At 50.2% G+C, this 27,020-nt stretch overlaps 2 protein-coding genes across 2 annotated transcripts in view; one reads left to right on the forward strand and one right to left on the reverse strand.

Annotated features, from left to right (window-relative positions):
* The window catches only part of CHAF1A (chromatin assembly factor 1 subunit A), a 36,338-nt gene extending 35,647 nt beyond the window's left edge, over positions 1–691 (reverse strand). Inside the window, exon 1 of the mRNA XM_012556196.2 lies at positions 640–691. Within this exon, the coding sequence (XP_012411650.1) occupies positions 640–691 (52 nt within the window). The remainder of the gene's footprint in view (positions 1–639) is intronic.
* A 5,016-nt stretch (positions 692–5,707) lies between these two features.
* The window catches only part of SH3GL1 (SH3 domain containing GRB2 like 1, endophilin A2), a 44,984-nt gene continuing 23,671 nt past the window's right edge, over positions 5,708–27,020 (forward strand). Inside the window, exon 1 of the mRNA XM_004378453.2 lies at positions 5,708–5,935. Within this exon, the coding sequence (XP_004378510.1) occupies positions 5,891–5,935 (45 nt within the window). The 5' untranslated portion in view covers positions 5,708–5,890. The remainder of the gene's footprint in view (positions 5,936–27,020) is intronic.

A 27,020-nucleotide genomic window follows, 5' to 3' on the forward strand; every position in this document is an offset into this window, starting at 1 on the left:
GTCAAGCAGGGGAGACAGGCAATCTGGTCTTCCTTGGTCCACCCCACGTTTTGGGGGGCCCGCTATTTGCTACATAGAAAAACCCTTCGACAATGTGGGGGGGCAGCTCATCAATTTGCATAGCAGGCAAGATCAAGACCCCGGGGTTCCAACTCCCTGACAGTAACCATCATCCTGGCCTCTTACCTGGGCTTACCCTGACCCGCACACGCAGCTGTTCCGACCCCTGAGCCCGTGTGACCTCGGGCCTCAGTTTCCCCACCCAACCAGAAGGTCACTGCAAGGCTCAACGGGCCCCAAAAAGCACTCGGTAGCTTGCAAAAGCCGGCCTTTTCGCCTCCCTGGGCCTCAGTTTCCCCACTTGGACCCGTCACCCTCCAGGGCCCTGGAAGGACGAACTGACGCAAAAGCGCCGGAAAAACATGGTCGCGGCCGCAACAATAACGTCAAGCAGGACGTCCTGCAGGTCACAAGGCCCTTGCTCGGGATTATAATGGTCGGCTCCACAGGCTGAGCGCCCAGCGCGGAGGAGCAGGCCCGCGGCCCGGAGGCCCGTTCGCCCCCAACCGCCGCCTTAGCCCTCACAGGCCGCGCGCCGCGCCGCGCCCCCCCTTCCTCGGGGCCCGGACCCGGTCCGACCTGGGGGGGCTCCCCTGGCGCCCGGCGCCCCGCACTCTGGCTCCTCCACCATCGCTCCAGCGGCGGCTCGATCCCTCCTCAGGCGGGGGAGGCGGCGGAGGCGCGGGCTCCCCTAAGGCGGCCGCTGCTGCTCGCCCTCCCGCCCGCGCCGCTGCTGCCACGGCCGCCGCGCTCGTATTTGGCGGGAACCGCGGCGGCCCCCGCAGAATGTGAGCCGATTGGGCGAAGCCGCGTCACGTGACAGCCCGCCGGGGAGCGCCGGGAACATCCTCGCGAGAGCCGTTGCCACCATTCCTCCCATGGCTCTCCTATTGATATTCCCGCGGGCGGGGGGGAAACTTTCTCTTCGTAACCTGTCATTGGCTGAGAGGACATGCGCTGCGATTGGTGAAGGGAGGTGTCATGCTGAGAGATAAGTATTGTTATTGGCTGAAATCCGTGGGATTGGTCGGTAGGAGGAGGGTCCAGGCTCTAACGTCATGACGCGAACGTATTACGTAAGTCGCCGAGTGACAACTGAAAACTGCGGCTTAGACCGCGATCTGAAGTTTTGAGTTTAATCCTAATTAGACATCAGCTGAATATCCAACAACAATTAGTATTACAAATTACTTGTTAATGAGCAATAAAATAAAAGCTGCGAAGCGCTTCCTAAGGCTTTGACATGCAGTAAATATATTCAGAGCGAATGAATGAAATGAAAGTTTCTGGTTAAATTCTCAGGACGTGCTGTTTTCTCTGCCCAAAACCCTCTTTCCGCAGCTCTTTCTAATTTATACCTAATCTTCAGATCTCAGGTGACACCTCGGAGAAGCCTTTCCTTCTCCATCCCCAACAAGATCAGGCACCTACGACACTTTTTTTTTCTTTTTAAGCAATTGCAGCTTCTAATACGTGTCTGTCGGCGTGTTATTTGATTAATGAATTTATTTTTTATTTAATTTTTTTTCCTGCCGTGAGGGCAGAAATTGTGTCTTTTTGTTCATCACTGTATCTCCACAATCTTGTCAGTGCCTGGATACAGGCATAGTACTCATTCCTATCAAGTCGATTCCGACATAGCAACCCTGTAGAACAAGGTAGAACTGTCTTATAGGGTTTCCAAGGCTATAAATCTTCTTGGAGGCAGACTGCCAAATCTTTCTTCTGCCGGAGTTGGACCTCTGACCTTTCAATTAGCAGTCAAGAGCTTAGCCACTGCTCCACCAGGGCTCCTACATACATAGTAGATGCTCAATAAATATTTGAATAAATAAATAGGTATCATTTGATTGCACTGTGTAGATCATGCAGGTTAAAAGCCTCACACAGAAGAGACCCTCAGTAGACACTCTCAGTGTCAACCTGCAAGTCTTAGAAATAGGTTAGCTTCAGCACTACTGTAATGTTTGAGAGAAGCAGAGGTGAGGAAAGATTGGAAACTTAGCCAGAGTCTGGAACTCTATTGCAGTAGATGGGATAATTCAATTGGTAGAACTGGTTGGGAAAGGAACATTGAGAAATAGAGAATTGGGAAATACCATTTCAGGCAAGTCACATCACATTACTCAGCCTCAGTTTCCCCATCTGGACCATGGGGATGTTTTCCCTCTCTTCTCTGACACTCTGTGATGATTTAGACCAGTGGGTCACAGCTGAGGGTGTATATCAGAATCACATGCGGAGGTTTCTCAAACTGTTCATAATGGCCCCACCTAGTTCATGAGGATCTTGGGGAGCAAGGCCAGAGCATGCGTATTCTGAAAAAAACCCTCATGGAGATTCTGAAGCAACCCTCGGACTAATCTAGTCCAGTACCTCTACTGAGGCATTTGGAAACTTCTAACTATCTTCTGCATTCAGAAAATCACCTAAATCTATAAGGTTTCAGCATAGAAGTTCCAAGTACTTTGTCTCTAATCACATTCTTGTTTTTATTTCCAATTCATTTCTAATGTTTTCAATAAACTCTTAGTGTGCACTTTCTATGTGTCAGGGCCTGTCTACGTGCTGGAAAAAAATCATTAATTTATTCAACAAATATTTATTGTCATCAAGCATGGTACTATAATGCTGAATAAAACCTTTGTCCCACTCCTCCAGGAGACAGATCCATAAGCAGGCTATCCTACGGTAGGATGATACACTTTGTGGTAGTGCAGAGTTCCTCCACCTCAGTACTATTTACATTTGGGGCCAGATCATTCTTTGGGAGGGGGGCTGTGCATTGTAGGATATTGAGCAGCATCCCTGGGTTCTACCCACTAAATGCCAATAGCACACCCCCCACCCAGTTGTGGCAACCAAGAATGTCTCTAGACATTGCGAAGTGTCCCCTGGGAGGGGATTAGACTCATCCCTGGTTGAGAATCACTGTGGCAAGGTGTCTTAGTTATCTAGTGCTGCTATAACAGAAATCCACAAGTGGATGGCTTTAACAAAGAGAAATTTATTCTCTCACAGTCTAGGGGGCTAGAAGGCTGAATTCAGGGTACTGGCTTCAGGGGAAGGCTTTCTGTCTCTGTCGACTCTGGGGGAAGGTCCATGTCATCAGTCTTCACCTGGTTTAGGAGCTTCTCATCGCAGGGACCCTGGGTCAAAAGGACACGCTCCCCTTCTGATTCTTGGTGGTAGGAGGTCCCTCTCCTCTCTGCTCCATTCTCTCTTTTATATCTCAAAAAAGATTAATTCAAGATACAACCTAATCCTGTGGATTGAGTCCTGCCTCATTAACGTAACTGCCTCTAATCATGCCTCATTAGTATCATAGTGGTTAAGATTTACAACACATAGGATAATAACATCAAATCACAAAATGGTAGACAACCACACAATACTGGGAAGCATGGCCTAGCCAAGTTGACACACATTTTTTGGGGACACAATGCAATCCACAACATAAGGGTATACATAAGGTGATTAACAAAGCCACCTTGTATTTACCCCATCATAACATGCCTTCAGTTCAGGCATTGGAAATGCCTAGCAGTCTTCTGTGTTCAGAAAAGCACTCACATCTGTCAGAGATTTCAGCATAGCAATCACAAGCCCTTTAGCTCTAACCACTTCCTGAGTCCTCTTTCTGACTCGTTTACTTATTCCCATTCGTCACTTATGTCCAATTCATTCAACAAAAATGTTACTGATAACAACTGATAAAAACAATATCAGTAAACGTGTCAGATCTGGGAAGGCTTCCTGGAGGAGGTGCCATACCAAGCCATGCCCTCTTTTATGCACAGAGGATGGAGGAAAGATTGGGGAAGAATGTACAAGAGAAAAACAATCTTAGCAAAGACCCATAAGCAACAAGGATCATGGATTATGAAAGAGGAAGAAAGTTAAGGTCACAAAGGTTGGTGGGGCCAGATTACACAGGTTTTGCAGGTGGTGTTAAGAAGTTTGGAATGTCTCCTGAGGGCAGTAGGTGGGATTTAAAGAGGGGAATGATGCTATCTGAATTGTGTTATAGAAGCATCTTTATGGCTGCCTTGTGGGGAATGAATTTAAGGTGGGGCACCAGCAAGGAGGCTGTTGGAATGGTCTGGGCCAGGGCAAAAAGGACAGTGGGAATGGTGGAAAGGAGGTAAATGCTAAATACAGAAGTCCAATTTAGGTAAATGAAAGAATGAACATGGGCAAGGGTGAAGAGGAGGGATTAAACACCCAGAGGAATTGGGAGTAGCTGAGATTGTTGTTACTGGGTGCCATGGTCGAGTCCAACTCATAGTGACCCCATGTGACAGAGTAGAACTACCCTATAGGGTTTTCTAGGCTGTAATCTTTTGTGTGTATGTGTTTTATTGTTGTAATTTAAGTGAAAGTTTACAATTCAAGTTAGTCTCTCATACAAAAATTTATGCATACATTGTTATGAGACCCTAATTTCTCTCCCTATACTGTGACAACACACTCCTCCTTTCCACCTCTGATTTCCCGTGTCCATTCAACCACCTCCTGACCCTCTTTGCCTTCTCATCTCACCTCTGGATGGAAGCTGCCCATTTAGTTTCACATATCTACTTGAGCTAAGAAGCACACTCTTCACGAGTATCATTTTATGTCCCGTAGTCCCGGTCTAATCTTTGTCTGAAGAGTTGGCCTCAGGAATGGTTTTAGTTCTGGGTTGACAGAGAGTCCAGGGCCATGCTCTCCGGGGTTCCTCCGGTCTCAGTCAGACCATTAAATCCGGTAATTTTACTAGAATTTGAGTTCTGCACCCCACTTTTCTCATGCTCCATCAATGACTCTCCGTTGTGTTCCCTGTCAGGGTGGTCATTGGTGGTAGCTGGGCACTGTCTAGTTCTTCTGGTCTCAGGCTGATGCAGTCTGTGGTTTATGTGGCCCTTTCTGTCTCAGTTGTGTTCCCCATCAGGGCGGTCGGTCATTGGTGGTAGCCAGGCACTATCTAGTTCTTCTGGTCTCAGGCTGATGCAGTCTCTATTTGTGTGGCCCTTTCTGTCTCTTGGACTAATACTTTCCTTGTGACTTTGGTGTTCTTCAGTCTCCTTTACTCTAGGTGTTTTGGGACCAATTGATGCACCTTAGGTGGCCGCTCGCTAGCTTTTGAGACCCCAGACGCCACTCACCAAAGTAGGATGCAGAACATTGTCTTAATAAACTTTGTTATGCCAATTGACCTAGATGTCCCCTGAAAGCATGGTCCCCAGACCCCCAGAGGCTGTAATCTTTAGGAAGCAAATCGCCAGATCTTTCTCCCGCGGAGCGGCTGGGTGGGTTCGAACCGCCAAACTTTTGGGTTAACAGCGTAGAGGTTAACCGTTGCGCCACCAGGGATTAACAGATACCTAGAGACTTCTCAAGGCCCCCCCACCTCACCGCCCTAAAAGGTTTGAGCGCCTATCCTAGGAATTTAGAGGCACCTCCGGGTCTGCAGGGGAAGCTGCAGCTGCGACCGCCCCTCTAGGCTCGCATTAGTCCACTCGCTGGTGTAGGCGCCCGCTCCCGCGGCCGGCCAACTGCGCATGCCCTCCCCGGCCGGCAGGGGGCGCGCGCGTGCGCAAATGGGGCCGGGCCGCGCTGGGGCCAGCGCCGGAAGTGTGCGGTTGCCATGTAATATCCTGGCCGCGCGGGCGCGCGAGGGCTGAGGCTGCGCCGCGGCGGGCGCGGAGCTGGAGAGAAGGCGGCTGAGGCGGCGCCGACCGGGCCGCTGAGGCGCGAGGGGATCGGTGGCGCCCAGGGGCCTGTCGCTTGCGCGGTCTGTCTGTCCAGGTCGGTCTGTCGGGCGGGAGGCCCGACGGCGGGAAGCAGCATGTCGGTGGCGGGGCTGAAGAAGCAGTTCTACAAGGCAAGCCAGGTGAGCGGAGGCCGAGCGGGGAGCTACAGGCTGCCGGGAATCGGGGGCCCGGCCCAGGCTCGGGAGGAGGCCGAGGTGGCGGCGTTGGCACGTGTCCGCCGCAGGGTAGGGGCGCCCAGGAGGAACGGGGGGCTAGGAGGGGGCCCAGGCCCTGTCCGCCATGGGGGCGCCAGTGTCCTCGAGAAGGGTGGGCAGAGACGGAACAGAGCTGAGCTCAGAGTTGAGACGGGGAGAAGGGGAAGCACGGTGCCTCGAGGCTGTCGACAGCGGAACCTCCTCTTGCCAGATAGCCCGGGGCCAGGGCAAATTTTTATCTAGAGCAATTTTTAAAAAATCCTTGTGGCCGATCTGGTCCAAACTGGAAAGAGTAAAGTGAAGTTAGGTTTCCACCCCGACCCTCTGGTCCCTCTCCCCAGAGACAAGGACTGTCATCGGTTTCTTATGTCTACTTCCGAAGATGTGCGTGCACCTTTACTTTACAAGGCACACACAATGGCTGTGGTGTTGTTAGGTGCCATGAAGTCGATTTTCACTGAAGTTAGACTCCCTCCTCGTCCTCAGGCATCCGGTCCTTCTCCCCAGAGACAAGGACCGTTACTTGTTGCTTATGTCCGCTTCCAAGGACGTGTGTATACCTTTGCTTTAAAAGGCACTCACAATGGTTGTTAGCGGCCGTGGAGTCGATTTCGGCTCATAGCAACCCTATGTGACAGAGTAGAACTACCCCATAGGGTTTCCTAGGTTGTAATCTTTATGGAAGTGGATTGCCAGGTCTTTCTCCTGCGGAGCCTCTTGGGTGGGTTCAAACCGCCAGCCTTTCAGTTAGCAGCCGAGTGCTTAACCGTTGCACCACCATTCTATATGCTCTTGTATACCTTGTGTTTTTCCTTAAATGTGGCTTGGAGATCACACTAGAGCTGAGTTTTTCAGCCTCAGCACTATTGACATGTGAGGCCCTAACCTCTGGGGTGGGGCCATCCTACGCCCTTTAGGGTGTGGAGCACCTTCCCTGGCCTCCACCTACTTGGTGCCTCTAGCATCCCCCCACCAATCATAACAAGCACAAATGTCTCCAGACATTGCCAGTGTCCTGGGAAGAGGAGGACAGAATTACCTCCCTCTTCTTTCTCCCTACCTTGCACTAACCCCCTAAAACTTCTTGGATCTGTTTAACAGATACATGGTATTCCATGAAGTATGTTGTTGTTGTTCTTCTTGTTAGGTGCCGTCAAGCTGATTCTGACTCATAGTGACCCCGTGTGATGGAGTATAACTGCACCATAGCATTTTCTTGGCTATAATCTCTATGCAGGAGCCCTGGTGGTACAGTGGTTAAGCGCTTGGCTGCCAACGAAAGGTCAGCAGTTGGAACCCCCCCAGCTGCTCCGTGGGAGAAAGATGTGGCAGTCTGCTTCCATAAAGATCACAGCCTTGGAAACTCTATGGGGCAGTTCTACCCTGTCCTATAGGGTCACTATGAGTCGGAATCAACTTGACGGCAGTGAGTTCGGTTTTGTCATCTTTATGGGAGCAGATCGCCAGGTCTTTCTCTGGTGGAGCAGCTGGGTGAGTTAGAACATTTCACTTAGCAGCCAAGTGCTTAACCGTTGAGCCAATAGGGCTCCATGAAGTATACCACAGTTCATTTAACTTGTCATCTGTTGATGGACATTTGGATTGCTTTCAGTACTTTTCTGCTCCAAACAACACTACACTGTTCAGCCAGTGAGTGTCTTTGTTCGTGGGTGGGATTGGATATATAGGATAAATTCCCAGAAGTAGAATGCTGAATCCAAGATTATATGCATCTTACACATGACAGACATTACAGGCTTTTTGAAACTCCGGGCCCCATTGTTTACAAATCTGGTGAAAGCTGTGGATGGGAAACTGGGCAAATGTAAAATTTTGTTTGTTAGTTTCAGAGGCTCCCCAGCTCCCTTGAAGCCTATTGGTCCGTGCATCCCAAGTTAAAAGTCCTAGGTTTGGAGTTTGTGTGGATGGACTCCAGGGAGGAATAAGCAATGATCCTAGGAATTGTTTGGGCCCTACCCACAACTCGGAGAAGTTGGAAGGAAGAAAAATGAAGGAACAAAAAAAAGCATTTGCTGTGGAGTTGATTCTGACTCACGGCCCCATATGTGTCAGAGTAAAACTGTGCTCCATAGGGCTTTTGTTTGTTTTTTTAATTTTTATTTGGGTAAAAATATACACAGCAGAACTTAGACCTATTCGTCAGTTTCTACATGTGTAATTCAGTAACACTGGTTACAGTCATCAGTTGCCTCACCATTCTCCCTGTCTCTACCCGTGTTGTTTGTTTCACCACCATTGAGTTAGACTTATTGCTCCCTAAACTTCTTATCTATGCCTTAGCGTTACTGTCGACAGCTTGATATCATACAGATAATTCTTTAAAACAGCGCAGTGCTCCTGGCGAACATTCTTTACTAAGTTAGCTAAACATTTGTTTAAAGATGACTTCAGGGGATAATTTCGGTTCATAGTTTGAAGATTTCATCAGAGCAATAGATTCAGGGGTTCCTTTAGCCTCAGTAGGTCCAATAAGTCTGGAATCTGTAAGAATTTGAAGTTCTGTTCCTCATTTTCCCACTTTTTGATCAGGATTAATTTATTGATGCCTTGATCAAAATGTTCAGTAATGGTAGCCCCGCAGCATCTAGTTCTTCTGATCTCATGGCCAAGGAGGCAGTAGTTCATGGAGGCAGTTAGACCTGCAGTCTAGTTCCTTCTCTGATTTCTGGGTCTCCTTGTTCTGTAGGATTTTCAGTGGATGATTTTTAGGGTGTAGATCACCAGGCGTTTCTTCCGAGGCACCTCTGGGTGGACTCGAACCTCCAGCCTTTTAGCAGCCAAACACATTAACTGTTTGCACCACCCAGGGACTCCTGAAGAAAAATGAGTCCCCAGCAGTAAACAGCCAGTCTCTTTCGCCCCTTGAAGAAAAAAGTAACGACCTTAGTGATTGTTGAGGGGTGTAGATATGTGGGGTGTGTCTCTAGACTCCCAGATGATGGCAAAGTTCTGGGGGAAGAGAGACTTAATCCAGAAGGATTTCAGGACTGTTGCCAAACAAGCTACTACTACCCTTTTCCCCCCACGAGAAAACCAAACCCATTGCCATCGAGTTGATTTCGGCTCACGGTGACGTTATAGGACAGAGTAGAACCGCCCCACAGGGTTTCCAAGGAGTGGCTGGTGGATTCGAACTGCTTACCTTTTGGTTAGCAGCCAAGCTCTTAACTGCTGCGCCACCAATTCAGTGACCTGGCCCTGGATTAAACCTTGTCCAGCAGGCATCAGTCCCTCATGTGCTTGACAGAGGTGCCTGGAATACTGCTTACCAGCTCAGGCCCCTAAGGAGCTCTGGTGGCATAAACGGTTAAGCACTCGGCTGCTAATCGAAAGGTTGGCGGTTCGAACCCACCCAGCAGCTCTGCAGGAGAAAGACCTGGCGATCTGCTGCCATAAAGATTAAAGCCAAAAACCCACCGCCGTCGAGTCAGTTCCGGCTCATAGTAGCCCCATGTGACAGAGTAGAACTGCCCCACAGGGTTTCTGCTTTAGTCATCCAGTGCTGCTCTAACAGAAATACCCCAAGTGGATGGCTTTAACAGAGAGAAGTTTATTCCCTCACAGTCCAATAGGCTACAAGTCCAAATTCAGGGTGTCAGCTCCAGGGGAAGGCTTTCTCTCTGTGTCGGCTCTGAAGGAAGGTCTGTGTCATCAATCTTCCCTTGGTTTAGGAGCCTCTCTATGCAGCAACCTCAGGTCCAAAGGACACGCTCTGCTCCTGGAACTGCTTTTTTGGTGGTATGATGTTCCCGTGTGTCTCTGCTCGCTTCTTTCATTTATATCTCAGAAGAGAGTGGCTTAAGACACTATCGAATCTTGTATACCTCGTCAGTATAACTGCCGCTGATCCATCTTATTACATCACAGTGATAGAGTTTACACGTCAGATTACAAAATGGTATACAATCATACAATACTGAGAATCATGATCCAGCCAAGTTGACAGATATTTTTGGGGGACACAGTTGAATCTGTGACAGTTTCCAAGGCTGTAATCTTTACAGGAGCAGACTGCCACATCTTTTTCCTGCAGAGCAGTTGGTGGGTTTGAACTGCCAGCCTTTCGATTAGCAGCCGAGTGCTTAACCAGTACACCACCAGGGCTCAGTTCTGCTCTGTCACATGGGATCGCTATGAGCCAAAATCCACTCGATGGCACCTAACAACAAGCTTGTAATCCCCCTTTAGGGAAGATGTCCCCACAAGTCCTGGGAGGATTCCTGGGGAACCTTGTTCCTTCACACAGACAGGTCTCTGGAAGCCCTTCTCACCTCCCTCCTCCAAGATATTAGGACCCCAGTACCCATGGTGGTGGCCCATACCATCCCCAGCAGACACCCCGCCAGAGGGACTAGCCTGGCCTGTCAGGCCAGCCACTATAACTTTCTCTCTCAGGGAAGCAAGATGACCTGCATTCAAATTTGTGAGAAGTGCTTTGAAACCTGGAAGGCACAGTATAGGGATCAATATATTACCTTCACACTCTGCGGCCCAGTTCTGAGGAATCGCTGCGATGGCCGCGTCCGACTCCGAGAGCTGTCTCCTCGCCTCTGGATCAGTCTGTGCCGAGTTGTGCTTTCAGGAGCCCCGCCGCCTCCGTTCAGTTCAGTTCTTTTCTGCACTAGTTTCCTTTAGCTCTCCACCATCTTGATTGGTTATCGGCACGTGGCCGTCTGTTTGTGTGTTTCTTCTCTCATTCTCAGTAACTGCTACCGCTTTCATCTTCTGTGCCCTAGAATAGGAGAGAGACGTCTTTCTTCAATTCAGTAACTGATAGTTCTCACCGTGTGAACCAGCAACGTGTTTCATATCAGTGGTTCTCAGTGGGGGCGATTCTGTCCCCCAGGGGCCACTGGAGATGTCTGAGGACATTTGTGGTTGTCATGACTGGGGGGAGGGGTGTTACTACTGGCAACAAATAGGTGGAGACCAGGGATGCTGCTCAGCACCCTGCAGCGCACAGGATGGCCCCACCCCAGAGAAGGGTCCGGGCCCCCATGTCAGCAGTGCCGAGGGGGAGCCTGCTGTAAAATGTGAGAAAATTAAAAAAAAAAATAGTTTTGAAAAAAGTGAAGATAACTTTACATATACGTATATATGCACGTATGTACACGCACCCAGTGAAACCTGTGAGAGACGGAACTCAGTGGGACCGCCTTGTTTTTCTGGGTCTCGTGAGTTTTCTGCCTCTGACAAGGTGCAGTCTTACACTTTTATGTCACTCGTTTTGGTGGAAAATAGTTGCGTTTTCCAGCTCTGACAGGTTTCTGCCTTACACAGGTTCCAGCTTTCGCAGGTTTTGCTGTATATATACAGATGTGTGCGTGTGCATATACACATATACGCATGTGCACACACACTCACACCCTGATGGGCCATTCTTGGGGTAGCTGCCCGATTTTCCTACTTTTCAAAACATGTATAACCGTGTGTACACAGACGGGTAAACCAAACTCCCTGCCATCAAGTTGATCCCAACTCAGAGCCGCGTCTTTCTCTCGCAGGGCGGCTGGTGGGCTCATACCGCCAGCCTTTTGGTTAACAGTGGTAAATAACCACCACGCCACCGGGGCTCCTCTACACAGATAAATAACTTCCATAAAACTCAGCATCCGGACTCCCTCCTGAGTCCTTAGGAAAAGCCCAGCATGTCTTTTGGTAGCTGGTATTTTTAAGCTTCTACCGGTGCTTCTCAGCCCGTGGCCGTTCTGCCCCTCAGGGTACACTTTGTAATATCTAGAGACAAGTTTGGTTTTCACAGCTGGGGGCAGGGTACTAGTATCGACTGGATGGAGGGCAGGGATGCTGCTTAACACCCTCCAATAAAGTCTTATCTGGCCCCAAATGTCAATAGTGCTAAGGTTGAGAAACCCTGCTTTGAAACAGGTTCTTGGTTTCAAAGGCTTATTACAGTGTTGTTTCTAAATTGAGAAACAGAAGCCAGATGGAAGTGAGAGAGCTGGAAAAGATAAACTTGTTTCCAGCCCGTGAGGCTGTGATATCGACGCATGTGTGTGTGTCTGGTAAATATATAGGTAACATAACAGTTGCCATCTCAACAATCTTTACACGTACAGTTCAGTGACATTAAGTATGTTCATAATGTTGTTCACCCGTCACCATTCCAGAATTGAGGCTGTGATTTTCATAAAAGTGTTTAATCTTTCATTAAGGAGCCTTGGTGGTGCAGTGGTTAAGCTCTTGACTGCTAACCAGAAGGTCACAGTTTGAACCCACCAGCCGCTCTGCGGGAGAAAGATGTGGCAGTCGGCTTCCATACAGATTGTTGTTGTTGCTGTTAGGTGCCGTTGAGCTGGTTCCAACTCATAGCGACCCCACGTACAACAGAAGGAAACACGGCCTGGTCCTGCAGCGTCCTCACTTGTTGCCATGTTCGAGCCCATTGTTGGGGGCACTGTGTCAGTCCGTCTCGCTGAGGGTCTTCCTCTTTTTCACTGATCTCTGCTTTACCAAGCATGATGTCCTTCTCCAGGGACTGGTATGGTGCAGTTCTACTCTGTCGTATAGGGTCGCTGTGAGTCGGAATCAACTCAATGGCGACAGTTTTTTTTTTTTTTTTAAATCTCTCATTGGCTCTCTGGTTGGCGCAAACAGTTAAGTGCTGAACTATTAGCTGAAAGGTTGGCAGTTCAAACCTACCCAGAGATGTCTCTGAAGACAGGCCCTGCGATCTGCTTCTGAGAGGTCACAGGCTCGAAAACCCTCTGGAGCACTTCTTCTCTGCACACATGGGGTCGCTGTGAGTAGGAGTCCGCTTGGCGGCATCTAACCACAACAATCTCTCATTGGTGATGTGGGTAACAACCTTAGCCAAGGCCACATTAATTCATCTGTGAAAAACTTTCAGGTCGTGTTCAAAGTCAGCTTTGGGTTGGGCGACATTTGTGAGTTTTTGCTTCTCCTGTTATGAGCTAGTCCCCCACTGGTTGAGGGGCTAAAACCCTGAGGCCTGGGCCTCAGCTGAAGTTGAAGGACCCATTATGGAGGAAGACATAAAAGAAATAAATTGCCATTTATCTCCTCTCCGTGGCTCTGGTCCCCTCTGTCCTGCCTCTGTGCTGTGCACACCCTCAGCAGCTGGCTAGTGTCTGTGGCACATCTGGAATCGGAGGGGTAGCTTTCTGTCTGGGCATTTCTGGCGAACCGAGGAGGGCGAAAGGGAACCCCACTAGCGAGGTCCAGGCTTGCAAGTTCACTGCTCAGCGTGGTGTGCGTGTGTGTGTTTGGTGACATTATTTCCCAGACCTCAACTGCAGGCTAGTTTCCTGAGAACTCTTGTGGCCTAGCCATGTAGAGATTTGAGCGTGTAACTAGGGGTACAGCTGGCAGTTGCCTGGAGTGCTGGCCTGACTTTTTTTGCCTGAGGGGAGGGAGAGAGTTTTGAACTGAAAGACTGGTTTGGTCTGAGCCAGGAGGGAAATTCATGCCACATGTGGTTTAGCTTTGAAATTCATGAGTGCTCCCTAAGCCAGTCCAGTTGCCATGGAGTTGACTCCGCCTCATGACGACCCCATGTGTGTCAGAGTAAAACTGTGCTCCATAGGATTTTCAGTGGCTAATTTTTGGAAGCAGATCTCCAGGCCTTTCTTCTGAGGCACTTCTGGGTGGACTTGAACCTCCAACCTTTGGGTTAGCAGCCAGGCACATTGACCATCTGCACCACACAGGAACTCCTGGGTGCCCCCTAGGCCTTGGGTTTGTGCTTAGGAGGAAGGGACAGACTTCATGGGAGAGGTGTGGGGATGGGGGAGGGCAGCATGGGAGTCTGGCTGTAGCCTGGGGGACCCAAGACCCCAAACCTATTAGGTGAGGGCTGGCCCTTCTAAAACACCTGCCACGTTCCCACGTCCGCAGATACTGCTTCCTCTGACCTACTTTTTAACCCGTTTTATGGAATTATGCTTTTGTTTAGCAAGTGTTCAGCTTGCTAAATAATAAAGGTGGAATGAAGTTAAAATATAAAAATATATAGTTTAGCTTAACTAGTAAAAAATGTCTGCTTGAGCATTGTGCTCTTTTGAAGAACTACCTATATGGAATCAAACTGACAACAGCGACTGGGAAGGTCAGATAGGGAGCTTAGGGGGCACTCAGTTTATGCTAATGGGGGAGGAACAGCTCAGAAAAGGGGGGTGAGAATGGTTGCACAACTAGAAGAATGTGATCAGTGTCACTGAATTGTACATGCAGAAATGGTCGAATTGGCCTATGTTCTACTGTGTATATTCTCAACAACAAAAAGATAAAAATGTAAAAACTTTTAACCATTTCCCTCTGGGAGAACAAAAACGTGGAGCCAGTGCTTTGGGAACAAGGGCCGTTTCAGAGGCCGGAGCGTGGTCTGGGGAGAGGGGTCAGACCCAGCGTTCCAAAGGCTGATGCTCAGAACGAGGGCTGTGGAGTTCAGCAGCTGCCGGCTAACCTCCGGAAGCGCCCTCTTCCTTTGCAAGCCGCTGCCATCAGACATGGGAAGGGGTTTGTCTTGGGATCCGGGTTAGGTCGTCCCTTACAGGAAGCCATGAGGACTTAGTGGCATTTGCTGACGTGCTCTGTGAAGCAGAAACCAGAAGTGTGGGGATTCTGCGGAGAGGTTCCCATCCTGTGGAATCAGTGCCAGGCAGGGCCAGCTCACCCCACTGCCGGTCATCAGCCTGCTGCGCAGTGTAGCCAGCCAGGTGTTTCCAGGGCTTGAGCCGCGTGCTGGCTGGACTGGGTGGCACAGAAGTCTGAGCGTGCCCTCCCAGAGGGACGCGGGGCCTCGTCACACCCTACCCCTCCCTGGGCCTGACTGTCCAGCAAGGCTAGCCTGATGTCCTTCATGGAGGAACCTTGTCACCACACAGCATCCTGCGTACTCTTGTTAACAAACCAGGGCAGAGAGTCCTCAAACTCTACAGCTGTAAATGTTGTGAAGTCAGCTGTGACTCATGGTGACCTCATGTACAGCAGAACGAAATGTCGCCCAGTCCTGTGCCATCTTCACAATCGCTAGTATGTTACAGTCCATTTTTGCGGCCACTGTGTCTTTTGAGTGCCTTCCAACTTTGAGGAGTCATCTTCCAGCATTGTATCGGACAATACTTTGTTGTGATCCATAGGGTTTTCGTTGGCCGGTTTTTGGAAGTTGATCACCGGGCCTTTCTTCCTAGTCTGTCGTAGTCTGGAAGCTCTGCTGGGACCTGTCCACCATGAGTGACCCTGCTGGTATTTGACTTGTGGCATAGCTTCCAGCATCACAGTCTGATAAATGAGGCCGTGTAAATAAAGCAGAGAGCTGAAAGTTCACCTCTGACTCAAACCTTCCTGTGTTTTATTAGAGGCCAGGGTCGAGCTCTGGAAGCTAATCACCGTGCTTATCTGGGTATGTTTCAACCCAAAGCCATGCTGCCCTTAATTATATTTTACAGGCTACTTAATAACAGCCTGTTGGGTGAAGTGTTTCACACCGTCTCTGTTTAGTTTCAGAAGTTTGGGGCTGTTTGATTTTTGAGGTCCCAGGCCTGTGGAAGACTTAGCAAGTAAACCGAGAAAATAGTTGTGTTTATTCATCCACCCATCCCCCAGGCTATCCACCCTGCCTTAGTGTAGTCAACATTTGAATCTGTGTTACATCGGGGGCCTCAGCCAGTGCCTCAAAGGAAAATCTCCTACGCTGGGGCCAGTCCCGCCCACACTTAACCTCTTGCTGTATGCTGTCCACTGTTCAAAGCAGGGACATGAGGACCCAGTTTTACCCTCAGTCCTGTGTTGGCATTCACTTCTTGTCTTCAGGTTGTTGCCAACATTTTGAAAGTCTGTATCTGGGGTTACTTAGTTTCAGCTTGGGGCTGCAGCCAACCTCCATGGTAGGATTTCAGAAGTAACTGCGCTTATTGGCCCTGCCTGAGGCTGGGGGAGTGGAAGGAAGGAGGTGAAACTGTCTTCTGGTTTCCTGTTGCCAACGTGGGTGGAGTGTTTCTAAGCTGTGTTGTTGTAGTCAGTTGCCAACGCATGGCGATCCTCTGCACAACAGAAGAAAATGCTGCCCCGGTCCTGTGCCATCCCCACGATCGGTTGTGTGTTGGACTGTTGTGATCCATAGGGTTTTCATTGGCTGGTTTTCAGAAGTAAATTGCCAGGCCTTTCTTCCTAGTCTGGAAGCTCTGCTGAAACCTGTTCAAAATTCTAGCAACACACAAGCCTCTGTTGACAGATGGGTGGTAGCCATGCGTGAGGTGCGTGGGCTGGGCATCAAACCCGGGTCTCCCCTGTGGGAGGTGAGAGGTCTACCACTGAACCCCAACCATCCCCAGCTAAACCAGTTGCTGTCGAGTCGACTCCGACACATGGTGACCCCATGTGTGTCAGAGTAGAGCTGTACTCCACAGGGTTTTCAGTGGCTAATTTTTTAGAAGTAGATCATCAGGCCTTTATTCCGAGGTGCCTCTGCGTGGACTTGCACCTCCAACTTTTAGGTTAGCAGCTGAGTAAGTTCACTGTTTGCACCACCCAGGGACTCCTGCAGAGCTTAAGGGAGCACTTCATGCTGAAGCATTTCAAGCCACAGGCCTTTCTGCCTGCAGCCAGGAGCTTAGCAGGCCCAGAGGCCTCTCTACCTGCTTTTGTGCTTGCCACGCCCCAGTGGCCTTTCATGTGCGCTGGGAAGTGCAAGGTGGTCTTTGCTCGTTCTCTTAAACTGTCCCTGGAAAGCTGGATGGAAGCATGTGTCGGACCCAGCAGCAGCCGGTCTCCGTCTCACTCTCTTTTTCTCTCTCTCTTCCTCGGGCCTTTCACAGGGGTGGACTTGGCAACCACTTTTCCTGAGCTTTGCAGTTTGGTTACGTTTTTGCTCATTTCCTGTTAAGCAGTAACCAGGGCTCCACGAACCCTGGCCCCCAGAGGGCTCCTCTGGCTTACTCTTAGAAAAACCCGCTTACTTGGCTGCGAGAGCGGGGTCATGAGGAGACTTCCCGACCACAGCAGGAACCTGCACGTAGGACTTCCTCCAGAGGCCCCGACTCAGCACTGCACGCTGCCAGCTGTGGGCCGGGCACTCCTGCAGGCCCGCCGCCCACCCGCACACAAGCAGTAAGACATCAGTGGGCGCCACACGTGGTGTGTGAAGCAGTCTCTTCAATTCCCCGGTCACCGACCACCTGTGTGGGGGCTGGCAGGCCTGGGGATGATTTAATGTCATAACAACATTAGACGCCCACAGGGTGACGTAGTTGCTGAATGTCCGCGCTCCTCCTGGTGGACGCAAATTCATCCGCCCTGTGTCTCCTGAACCCTCCACAGAGAGGTCTTCCTGGGCCCCAGTGGTCAGACCCCTGTCCCAAGTCCCATGGATCCCTGCACAGCACCTTCCCTGTTGCTGTTTTAGGTTGATTTGGGTGACTATTCAGTTGTGGTTGTTACTAGGTTATAAGCTCTTTGTGGGGGCCCCTCCAAAAAATTTGCTGTTGAGTCAACTCCTACTCATGGTGACCCCATACGTGTCAGACTAGAACTGTGCTGCATAGGATTTTCAATGGCTGATCTTTTGGAAGTAGATCACCAGGCCTTTCTTCTGAGGCACTGCTGGGTGGACTCAAACCTCCAACCTTTGGGTTAGCAGCGGACGGCATGAACCATTTGGACCACCCAGGAACTCCTCTTTGCAGGCAGGGACTGTCTATTTCTGTTACTGCTATAGCCCCAGTGTCGGCCCTGGTCCCTGGCACGTCCCAGGAACTCAGTCGGTATTGTCTGGATGGACACATAGATGGACAGACGGGTGCCAACGCACGTGTCAGCAATAGCTGCGTGAGTGAGTTGCAGGCAAGCAGAGCAGGAACCGTTGCTGGAAGCATGTCCCACAGGAAGCAGATCTGGGGTGCTGCACTGAGTTGAATAGTGTCATCCCCCCCACCAAATTTTTGCCCACCCAGAACCTGTGAATGATTAAGAAGAGGCCTTAGTTTGAATCCACCAGCTGCTCCTTGGAAACCCTATGGGGCAGTTCTACTCGGTCCTATAGGGTCACTATGAGTTGGAATCAACTCGACAGCAGTGGGTTTTGTTTTTTTTTTTTTTTTGTTATTTGGAAGTAGGGCCTTTGCAGATGTCGTTAGTTAACTAAGATGAGGTCATACTGTACAGATGAGCCGGGTGGGCCCTAATTCAACATAACTGATGTTCTTATGAAACCTAAAAAATAAAACCAAACCTGTTGCCGTTGAGTCGATTCCAACTCATAGCAACCCTGTAGGACAGAGCAGAACTGCCCCACAGGGTTTCCAAGGAGCGGCTGGTGGATTCAAACTGCTTAGCAGCTGAGCTCTTAACCACGGGGCCACCGGGAGGAAAATCTGGACACACAATGGAGGCAGGGATTGAAGTGATGCAGCCACAAGCTGTGGAATGCCTGGGGCTGCCAGAAGCTGCAAAAGACAAGGAAGGACCCTCCCTAGAGCCTTCAGAGAGCGCAGCCCTGCCAGCACCTTGATTCCAGACTTCTGGCCTCCAGGACTGTGAGAAAGTACGTGTCTGTTTAAGCCCCCCAGCTTGCCGTGCTTTGTTCTAGCAGCCCTAGGGAACTAACGCAGATGGGTGGGGTTCACCCCTGACCTGGCGGCAGGACTCCAGCAGCCCGGCCTGGTTCCCACATGAAAGTGGATTACATTCCGCGCTTCCTCGCCCGTCTACCTGGTCTGCTGGGGCCCTGCCCAGCCGTGCTGCACTGTCCTGCCTCCGTGGTGTTGATCTCCTGGCCCTCTCCTTCCTTCCCCACCCCCACCCCCTTCTCTCTGTCCACATCCTGTTTGTCCTTCACAGCTCCGTTTAGAGCTTCCTTTATCCATGCCTTCTCCTGAGATCATCTCTCTGAAAGGATTTCCCTGCCCTCAGAGCTCCTGGCTCAGCGGGCTCCCACCCAGACGCCACTTGCCAAGCACGTCCTCACATTAAAAGTGCCTTTCTTCGCACTCTACAGAAGCCCCTGAAGGACCTGGCCATGCCTGACCCTGTCTGGGGGGGGCCGGGTCCTGCTGGCCCATCGCTTGCTGAAGGAGACATTCACATGCGCCCTAAGAAGGCCGAGTAGGGGCTCCTCCTTGGAGTGGGCATGGAACTGTCCTGTGACGGGAGCTGAATGTCCCTACAGTGTCCTGGGTGGTGGCCCTGGGCAGAGAGAACCAGGGAGGCCCTGGGACTCACCAGGCCTTTCAGGGCTGGGCCAGGAGCAGGTCCTACTGGTTTAATGTAACACTCAGAGATTGTTTCATTGGCTCAGGGCTGCCAGCCAAGGTGACCTGCACTTGGCTTGGCCAGAGGGGGCCCAGTAGGTCGTGGGCAGTCCTCTGTGACCCAGATCCAGCTTGACCAGGCTCCTTTGGAGCAGAGCCGGGGAGGCTGCTGTCCACTGCAGTGATGGGCCTTGGCTTCCACCTTCTTCCAAACTGGAGCATTTCTGACCTCCAGAAACCAGCTTCCCAGAACTCTGCTTACACTTCACCATCTTCAACCCCCGCCCCACTTGTCCACTGTGTCTTCTGTCCTCCCTGGCTTCCTGGTCCAGGGGCTGTTTTGACTGCTCTGATGTCTTCCCTTTGCCCAACAGCTCCTCCCCCTGCTGCCTGCCCCCCTTGGCTCCTTCTGTGGACTTTCCATGCCTGTCTGGGCCGTCTCCCTCTCGGGTCTCGGCTACCTCCGGGTGCCAGCTACCCCTCTCTGCAGTCATCTTCCAAACTGACATCTCCAGCCCCGACATTCAGCGCCCCTAAACTGCCCCATGGGTACCCCAGATGCAACAAGCTCCTAAGGTTCATGCCCTTGACACGAGCCTCCTCCCCTTCCCTTCCGGGCCCAGGCTGCTTCCCCGTCTGCACCCTGGCCTCCAGGCAGCTCCGCACCATGGTCTTGACTCACCCTGCCACACTCCACGTACAGCAGCACCTAGAACACTTCCTGACACACGGTGGCCTTTGTAAATACTGTGAGCAAACACTCAGGCTTTGCTGCCTACAGCCTACACAGTTCTGGTGCAAGCGGTTAACACCCTCAACTGCTAACTGAAAGGTTGGCAGTTCAAGTCTACCCAGAGGTGCCTCAGAAGAAAGGCCTGGCAATCTACTTCTGAAAACACAGCCACAGACAACTCTACAGAGCCCAGTTCTACTCTGCCAACTGGTACCTACACAGTTCAATTAATTTGATTTTGTTTCCTTCAAACTGAGTTACTTCTTAAACTTAACTTTGTTTAAAAAGGAATCTCAATGTTTTTTCTTGCTATAAGTAATTATAACTAAAAACAAAATAAGAATGTAATGGAAAACAAAATAATGGGAACAGCTCCTTCTCCATCTTGTACCTCTGGGCCCAAGGACTGCTCTCTCGTTGAAAACACAAAAGCCCATGCCTACCATTACTGAATGTTTTGATCAAATAGTCTATGGAAGAATCCTGATCAAAAATGGGCGGGGGGGGGATGTGGAACAGAATTTCGAATTCTCATGGAATACACTTTATAGATCATTGAGGCTGGATGAACCCCTGGAGTTATTTTGCCCTGAGATCATCTTTAAACTTTAAACCTTCAACCAAAAATGTCTCCTGAAGTCTTCTCTAAACAAAACACTGTTGTTTGTTAGGTGCTATCGAGTTGGTTCTGACTCACAGCGACCCTGTGTACAACAGAACGAAACACTGCCCGGTCCTGCACCATCCTCACAGTCCTTGCTTTGTTTGAGCCCATTTTCGCAGCCACTGTGTCAGTCCATCTCATTGAGGGTCTTCCGCTTTTTCGCTGACCCTCTACTTTACCAAGAGTCTTAGTTATCTAGTGCTGCTGTAACAGAAATCCCACAAGTGGATGGCCTTAACAAAGAGAAATTTATTCTCTCAGTCTAGGAGGCTAGAAGTCCGAATTCAGGGCACCAGCTCCAATGGAAGCCTTTCTGTCTCTCTTGACTCTGGGGCAAGGTCCTTGTCATCAATCTTACTCCAGTAGAGGAGCTTCTCTGTGCAGGCACCCCGGGTCCAGAGGATGCGCTGTTTTCCTGGCTCTTGTTCCTTGGTGGTATGACATCCCTGTGTCTCTCTGCTTGCTTCTGTTTTTATATCTCAAAAGAGTTTGATTTAAAACACAACTTAATCTTGTAGATTGAGTCCTGTCTTGTTAACATAACTACCCCTAATCTGGTCTCATTAACATCATAGAGGTAGGATTTATAACACATAGGAAGATCACATCAGATTACAAACTGGTGGACAGTCACACAATACTGGGTATCATGGTCTAGCCAAGTTGACACATATTTTTGGAGGACACAACTCAATCCATAACACCAAGCATGCCGTCCTTCTCCAGGGACTGGTCCCTCCTGACAGTATGTCCAAAGTACGTGAGACAAAATCTTACCATCCTTGCTTCTAAGGAACATTCTGGCTGTACTTCTTCCAAGACAGATTTGTTCGTTCTTTTGGCAGTCCATGGCATATTCAAGATTCTTCACCAATACCATAATTCAAGGACATCAGTTCTTCTTTGGTCTTCCTTATTCGTTGTCCAGCTTTCACATACGTATGAGGCGATTGAAAACACCATGACTTGGGTCAGACGCACCTTAGTCTTCAAGGTGACATCTTTGCTTTTTAACACTTTCAAGAGGTCTTTTGTAGCAGATTTGCCCAGTGCAATCCGTCGTTTGATTTCTTGACTGATGCTTCCATGGATGTTGATTGTGGGTCTAACTGAAATGAAATCCTTGACAACGTCAGTAATTTTCTCTGTTTATCATGATGTTACTTTCTGGTCCAGTTGTGAGGATTTTTGTTTTCTTTATGTTGAAGTGTAATCCATACTGACAACCATAGTCTTTGATCTTCATCAGTAAGTGCTTCAAGCCCTCTTCTCCTTCAGCAAGCAAGGCTTTGTCATCTGCGTATCACAGGTTAATGAGGCTTCTACCAATCCTGATGCCCTGTTCTTCTTCATATAGTCCAGCTTCTCGGATTATTTGCTCAGCATACAGATTGAATAAATATGGCAAAAGGATATAACCCTGATGCACACTTTTCCTGAGTTTAAACCACGTCATATTCCTTTATTCTGTTCAAACAGCTGCCTCTTGGTGTATGTACAGTTTCCTCATTAGCACAATTAAGTGTTCTGGAATTTCCCATTCTTTACAGTGTTATCCGTAAATTGTTATGATCCACACAGTCAGATGCCTTTGCATAGTCAATAAAACACAGGTAAGCATCTTTGTGTTGTCTGCTTTTAGCCAAGATCCATCTGATATCAGCGGTGATATCCCTCGTTTCACGTCCTCTTCTGAATCTGGCTTGAATTTCTGGCAGTTCTATGTACGGCTGCAACAGTTTTTGAAAGATCTTCAGCAGAAAACTACTAGTGTGTGATATTGATGTTGTTCAGTAATTTCCGCATTTGGTTGAATCACCTTTCTTGGGAATAGGCATGAATATGGATCTCTTCCAGTTGGTTGGCCAGGTAGCTGTCTTCCAAATTTCTTGGCATAGACGAGTGAGCACCTCCAGTGCTGCATCTGTTTGTTGAAACATCTCAGTTGGTATTCCGTCAATTCCCGGACCCTTGTTTTTGGCCAATGCCTTCAGTGCAGCTTGGACCTCTTCCCTCAGTACCGTTGGTTCCTGATCATATGCTACCTCCTGAAATGGCTGAACATCAGCCATTTCTTTTTGGTACAGTGACTGTGTATTCCTTCCATCTTCCTTTGATGCTTCCTGCATCATTCGGTATTTTGCCCATAGAATTCTTCAGTATTGCAACTCAACACTTGAATTTTTTCTTCAGTTCTTTCAGCTTGAGAAATGCCGAGTATGTTCTTCCCTTTTGGTTTTCTAACTCCAGTTAAACAATAATTTAGCTTAACAGTAAAGAATGTCTGCCCTGAGCAATTGTGCTCTTTTAAAGAGTTATCTGTATGTGATCAAATTGACAACAGCAACTCAAAAGGTCAGATAGGGAACTTAGGGGGCAGTGAGTTTATGCTAATGGGGGAGGAGCAGTTCAGAAAAGGAGGGTGAGAATGGTTGCACAACTTGAAAAATGTCATCAGTGTCACTGAATTGTACATAAAAAAGTGGTTGAATTGGTGTGTGTTCTCTGACTGTGTTCTCAACAACAACAACAAATAAAGTAACACACACACAAAACCCACGTGTGAGTTTCTTCCTCACCAGAGTAAGAAGTATTGAACAAGAATTGCAGTGGGGAGCCTCTTCTCACCGTGGAATTTGTGTAACTCGTCCTGTGTTGCCACCTCGGGCCACCTTCCCTCCCACACTGGGGAATACATGGCCCCACATGAGCTGTTACCTTTCACATCCTGGTCTCCACGGCCGTGGCCGGCACAGGCTTACACACAGAGTTGGGACGTTCTGCTGCCTTAATCAAGGCGGCTGGGCCCACTGAGAAGAGAGAGCCTTTGGATGTGGGTTGATTTGGCAAGAGCCGAGTCCTGAGTGTCTGGGGGAAGTATGGCAATGATTGGTGAAGTTCATGTTCTCGGGGAGTCCCCGGGTGTGACCTTGGCTGATCATTTCAGCGCCTCTCTCCAGTAAACCTCAGTCCATTTGATGGATGACTTTTCTGCCGTCTGGTCCTCAGCCCCAGCAGTGAGCCCAAGAGAGGCTCTTGTTCTCAGAAAGTCTCCCCCTCTCCGTCCTCGGGATTTATAAAACATGAGGGCACAAAAGGGTCCCTCCTCCGCCTCTACCCCACATCGCTGAGCCAAGGCCCCGCGGCTGACTTGGGCAGACCAGGAGGCGCCCATCAGCCAAGCAGACGCCGCTTAGCAGAGTCTTGATTGTTGGAGACAGGACAGGGCATTCTGGGCCAGCCTTTGTGTCTCAGCAGGGGAGCTAGGATGGAGTTTCCTAACCCGAGCCCCTGCCCTGCTGAACAGCATCCTCAGCTCCTCTCCCTGAGGGCCTTCAGCTGGCCTTTTCTCCGAGGTCACACATCCCTGCTATTATTTTGTAGCTGTTAGCTGTCGTCCTCGACTCATGGGACCCCGTGCACAGCAGAACTAAACACTGCCTGGTCCCGCGCCAGCCCCATGATTGACTGTGGATCAGACTTTTGTGATCCTTAGGGTTTTCACTGGCTGCATTTCAGAAGTCAATCACCAGGCCTTTCTTCCTAGTCTGTCTTGTTCTGGAAGCTCTGCTGAAACCTGTTCAGCATCACACCAACACACAAGCCTCCAATGACAGGTGGGTGGTGGCTGCACTGAGGTGCGTTGGCCCGGAATGGAATCTGGGTCTCCCACATGGAAGGCAAGAATTGTACCACAGAACCACCACTGGCCCCTGCTATTATTTGGGGTGAGGGGCAGGAGGAGCCATACTGAATTAGTGTCTTGCTTCTTGCTTTCTCTGGTCAAGCTAGTGTTTCACCCGTGGGGGAGGTCTTTGAGCTGCCGAAGAGGCACACCCCTTGGGACCTGTCCCTGGGTCTCTGTGACGACCAGTGACTGTATGTGTGTGATGCTCACCATCCAGGGTGGCGTGGGGGCCTCTGGGGCGGGAAGTGTGGATCGTTCTTCTCCCTTAGCTTTTACACCTTTGTTTCACAGCTCTGAAGTCTTCGGGTTCCCCTCGGGCTCTCTGGATGCTCCTGGGGCTCCTCGTCTCTCCAGCAGGACTCTGGGAGGCTGAGTGTCCTCTCTATGTGCCTGCCAGGCCTCCCACTCTGTCCTAGAGCACCCTGTGCCTGCTAGCTCCATGGCCAGCCAAAAGCAGCAGCATGCCGCTTCTGTCCATAGAGCCCCACTGCCCCTCTGATGGGTGGCTCTTTGGTGTGAAGCTGCAGGGACCCAGGGAGGCGAGGTTTGGAATCTGGCAGGAAGGTACATGTTAAGGGGAGTGGGCACGAAGGGCCTTCTCCTTCCCGAGTCTTGGAGCCTGCCCAGCTTGTCTGAGAGGCCTGGAGGGATGCTGACCTGCTTCCAGAGTGAGATTCCATCTAACTCGTTCAGGACACTCACCAGGCCCCTGAGCCAGCTGGTGCCAGGATGGTGTGAGCGGGCGCAGCCCTTATTCAGGCATCTCGCTAAACCTGTACCACAGGGTGTTTCAGGCGGATAGAAGGAGCCCTGGTGGCACAGTGGTTAAGCGCTTAGCTGCCAACCGGACGGTCGGCAGTTTGAACCCACCTAGCAACTCCACAGAAGAAAAGACCTGTCAGTCTGCTCCTGGAAAGATTAGTCTAGGAAACCCTAGGAGCCACTTCTGCTCTCTCAAGTAGAGTCAGAATCAACTTGATGGCACACAGCAACAACAGGCGTATATATAGAGAGAAGGAATGGCTGGCGGGTCAGCAAGTGGCCACTCCCCAGCTTGAGAAATAGAACGTGACCGAGAGAGTTATGGTTAAAGTTGCCCTGCCCCCCGCCCACCGTGACCTTGAATGGGATGCTGTGCGTTCATTTCTGTGTACCTTTGCTGCACGGGGATGTGTCACTGCAAGTGACGTGGCAATGTGTTGGCAGTTTACACCACAAGTGAATGGTATCACCTTGTTTTTGTAATCTGTATGTTTTTTGCTCTGTATTATGTGGGAGTTCTGTTCACGTCATACATGTAGCTATAGTTCATCTTCACAGCTATATAGTTCTGTCTTGTATTATAAACCGGTTGCCATCGAGGTGATTCCAACTCATGACAACCCCATGTGTGTCAGAGTAGAACTGTGCTCCGTAGAGTTTTCAGAAGTAGGTCGCCAGACCTTTGTTCTGAGGTGCTTCTGGGTGGACTCGAACCTCCAGCTTTTCAGTTAGCAGTTGAGCGCATTCACTGTTTGCACCCCCAGGGGCTCCACGACACGTTTATTCTTTCTCCTGTCAGTGGGTGTGTAGGATATTTCCAAGTGTTTGTTTTTCCCAGCGGTGCTGCTGTGAACGTGCTCGTGGATGTCCCCTTGGGCAAGTGTCTGAGAGGTCCTCCAGAGTCATGCCTTGCCTGGTTTGAGCATCTAGGTTTTCAGTGGTGCCGGCCTGGGAGAAAAAAGAGGTACTGAATTTGCATGACCTGAAGTGTTGGATATACACTGGAGGGTGTTGTGTGTTGCAGCGTGTGTAAAGTATGATATTTCAGCTCCACCCCGTTGTACTGGGGCTGCCCAGAGGCCTAGCCGGTCATGGCGTGGGTGGGGAGGAGGATCCCAGGCATGGGGGATGCTCTGTGTGGTCCAGGGGGACAGGAGCCACAGAAGGGGCTCCACCAGCCACCATGGGTACCAGCCAGGCTGAGGGAGGCTCGCTGCGCTGTCATCATGGAGAGCCTTATTTCTGCCCAAGTCTCCTCCCAGGCTTCCCCTGCAGCCTGCAAGTTCTTCAGGGCCTGGGTTTTCAGTTTGGTTCTCGCAGAAAGCACCTGGCATGTAGCCATGTTGTCCTGAAGGATTACGCAGTTCCTGGTCGGCAGAGCAATGGTCCCGCCACGGATGTCTACACCCTAACCCTGGCATGTGGTGCCTTACCTGACCACAGGGCCTCTGCAGATGGCTGAAGGGTGTGTGTAGACCCTGCGCTGCATAGACTTTCCTGGGTAATCCAAGTGGGCCTGATGTAGTCACCAGGTGCTGTGGCGTCACGCCTGACTCCCGGCGACCCCGAGTGTGCAGAGTAGAACTGCGCTTCATAGGGTTTTCAATGGCGGAGTTTTCAGAAGTGGATTGCCAGGCCTTCCTTCTGAGGTGCCTCTAGCTGGATGAGAACCTCCAACCTTTTGGTTAGTAGCCAAGCACACCGTCCTCAGTGCTGCCTGCGTATGTTCTTCCTCTCCTTCCGGATACAGATCCCAGAGGCCTCAGACGGGTCCACATGCTGGTCACAGGGAAGACGTGAAGCTCCTCAGTGTCCCCCATCATCCCATCTTCTTTAGAACTCATATCACACAGTGAGTGACAGGCTGGCGTGTGTGGAGTGATTGATTTTTGTGTTTTAAGTTTTATTATGGGAAA

The sequence above is a fragment of the Trichechus manatus genome, unplaced genomic scaffold (assembly GCF_000243295.1).
Source record: "Trichechus manatus latirostris isolate Lorelei unplaced genomic scaffold, TriManLat1.0 scaffold00057, whole genome shotgun sequence".
Lineage (NCBI taxonomy): Eukaryota > Metazoa > Chordata > Mammalia > Sirenia > Trichechidae > Trichechus > Trichechus manatus.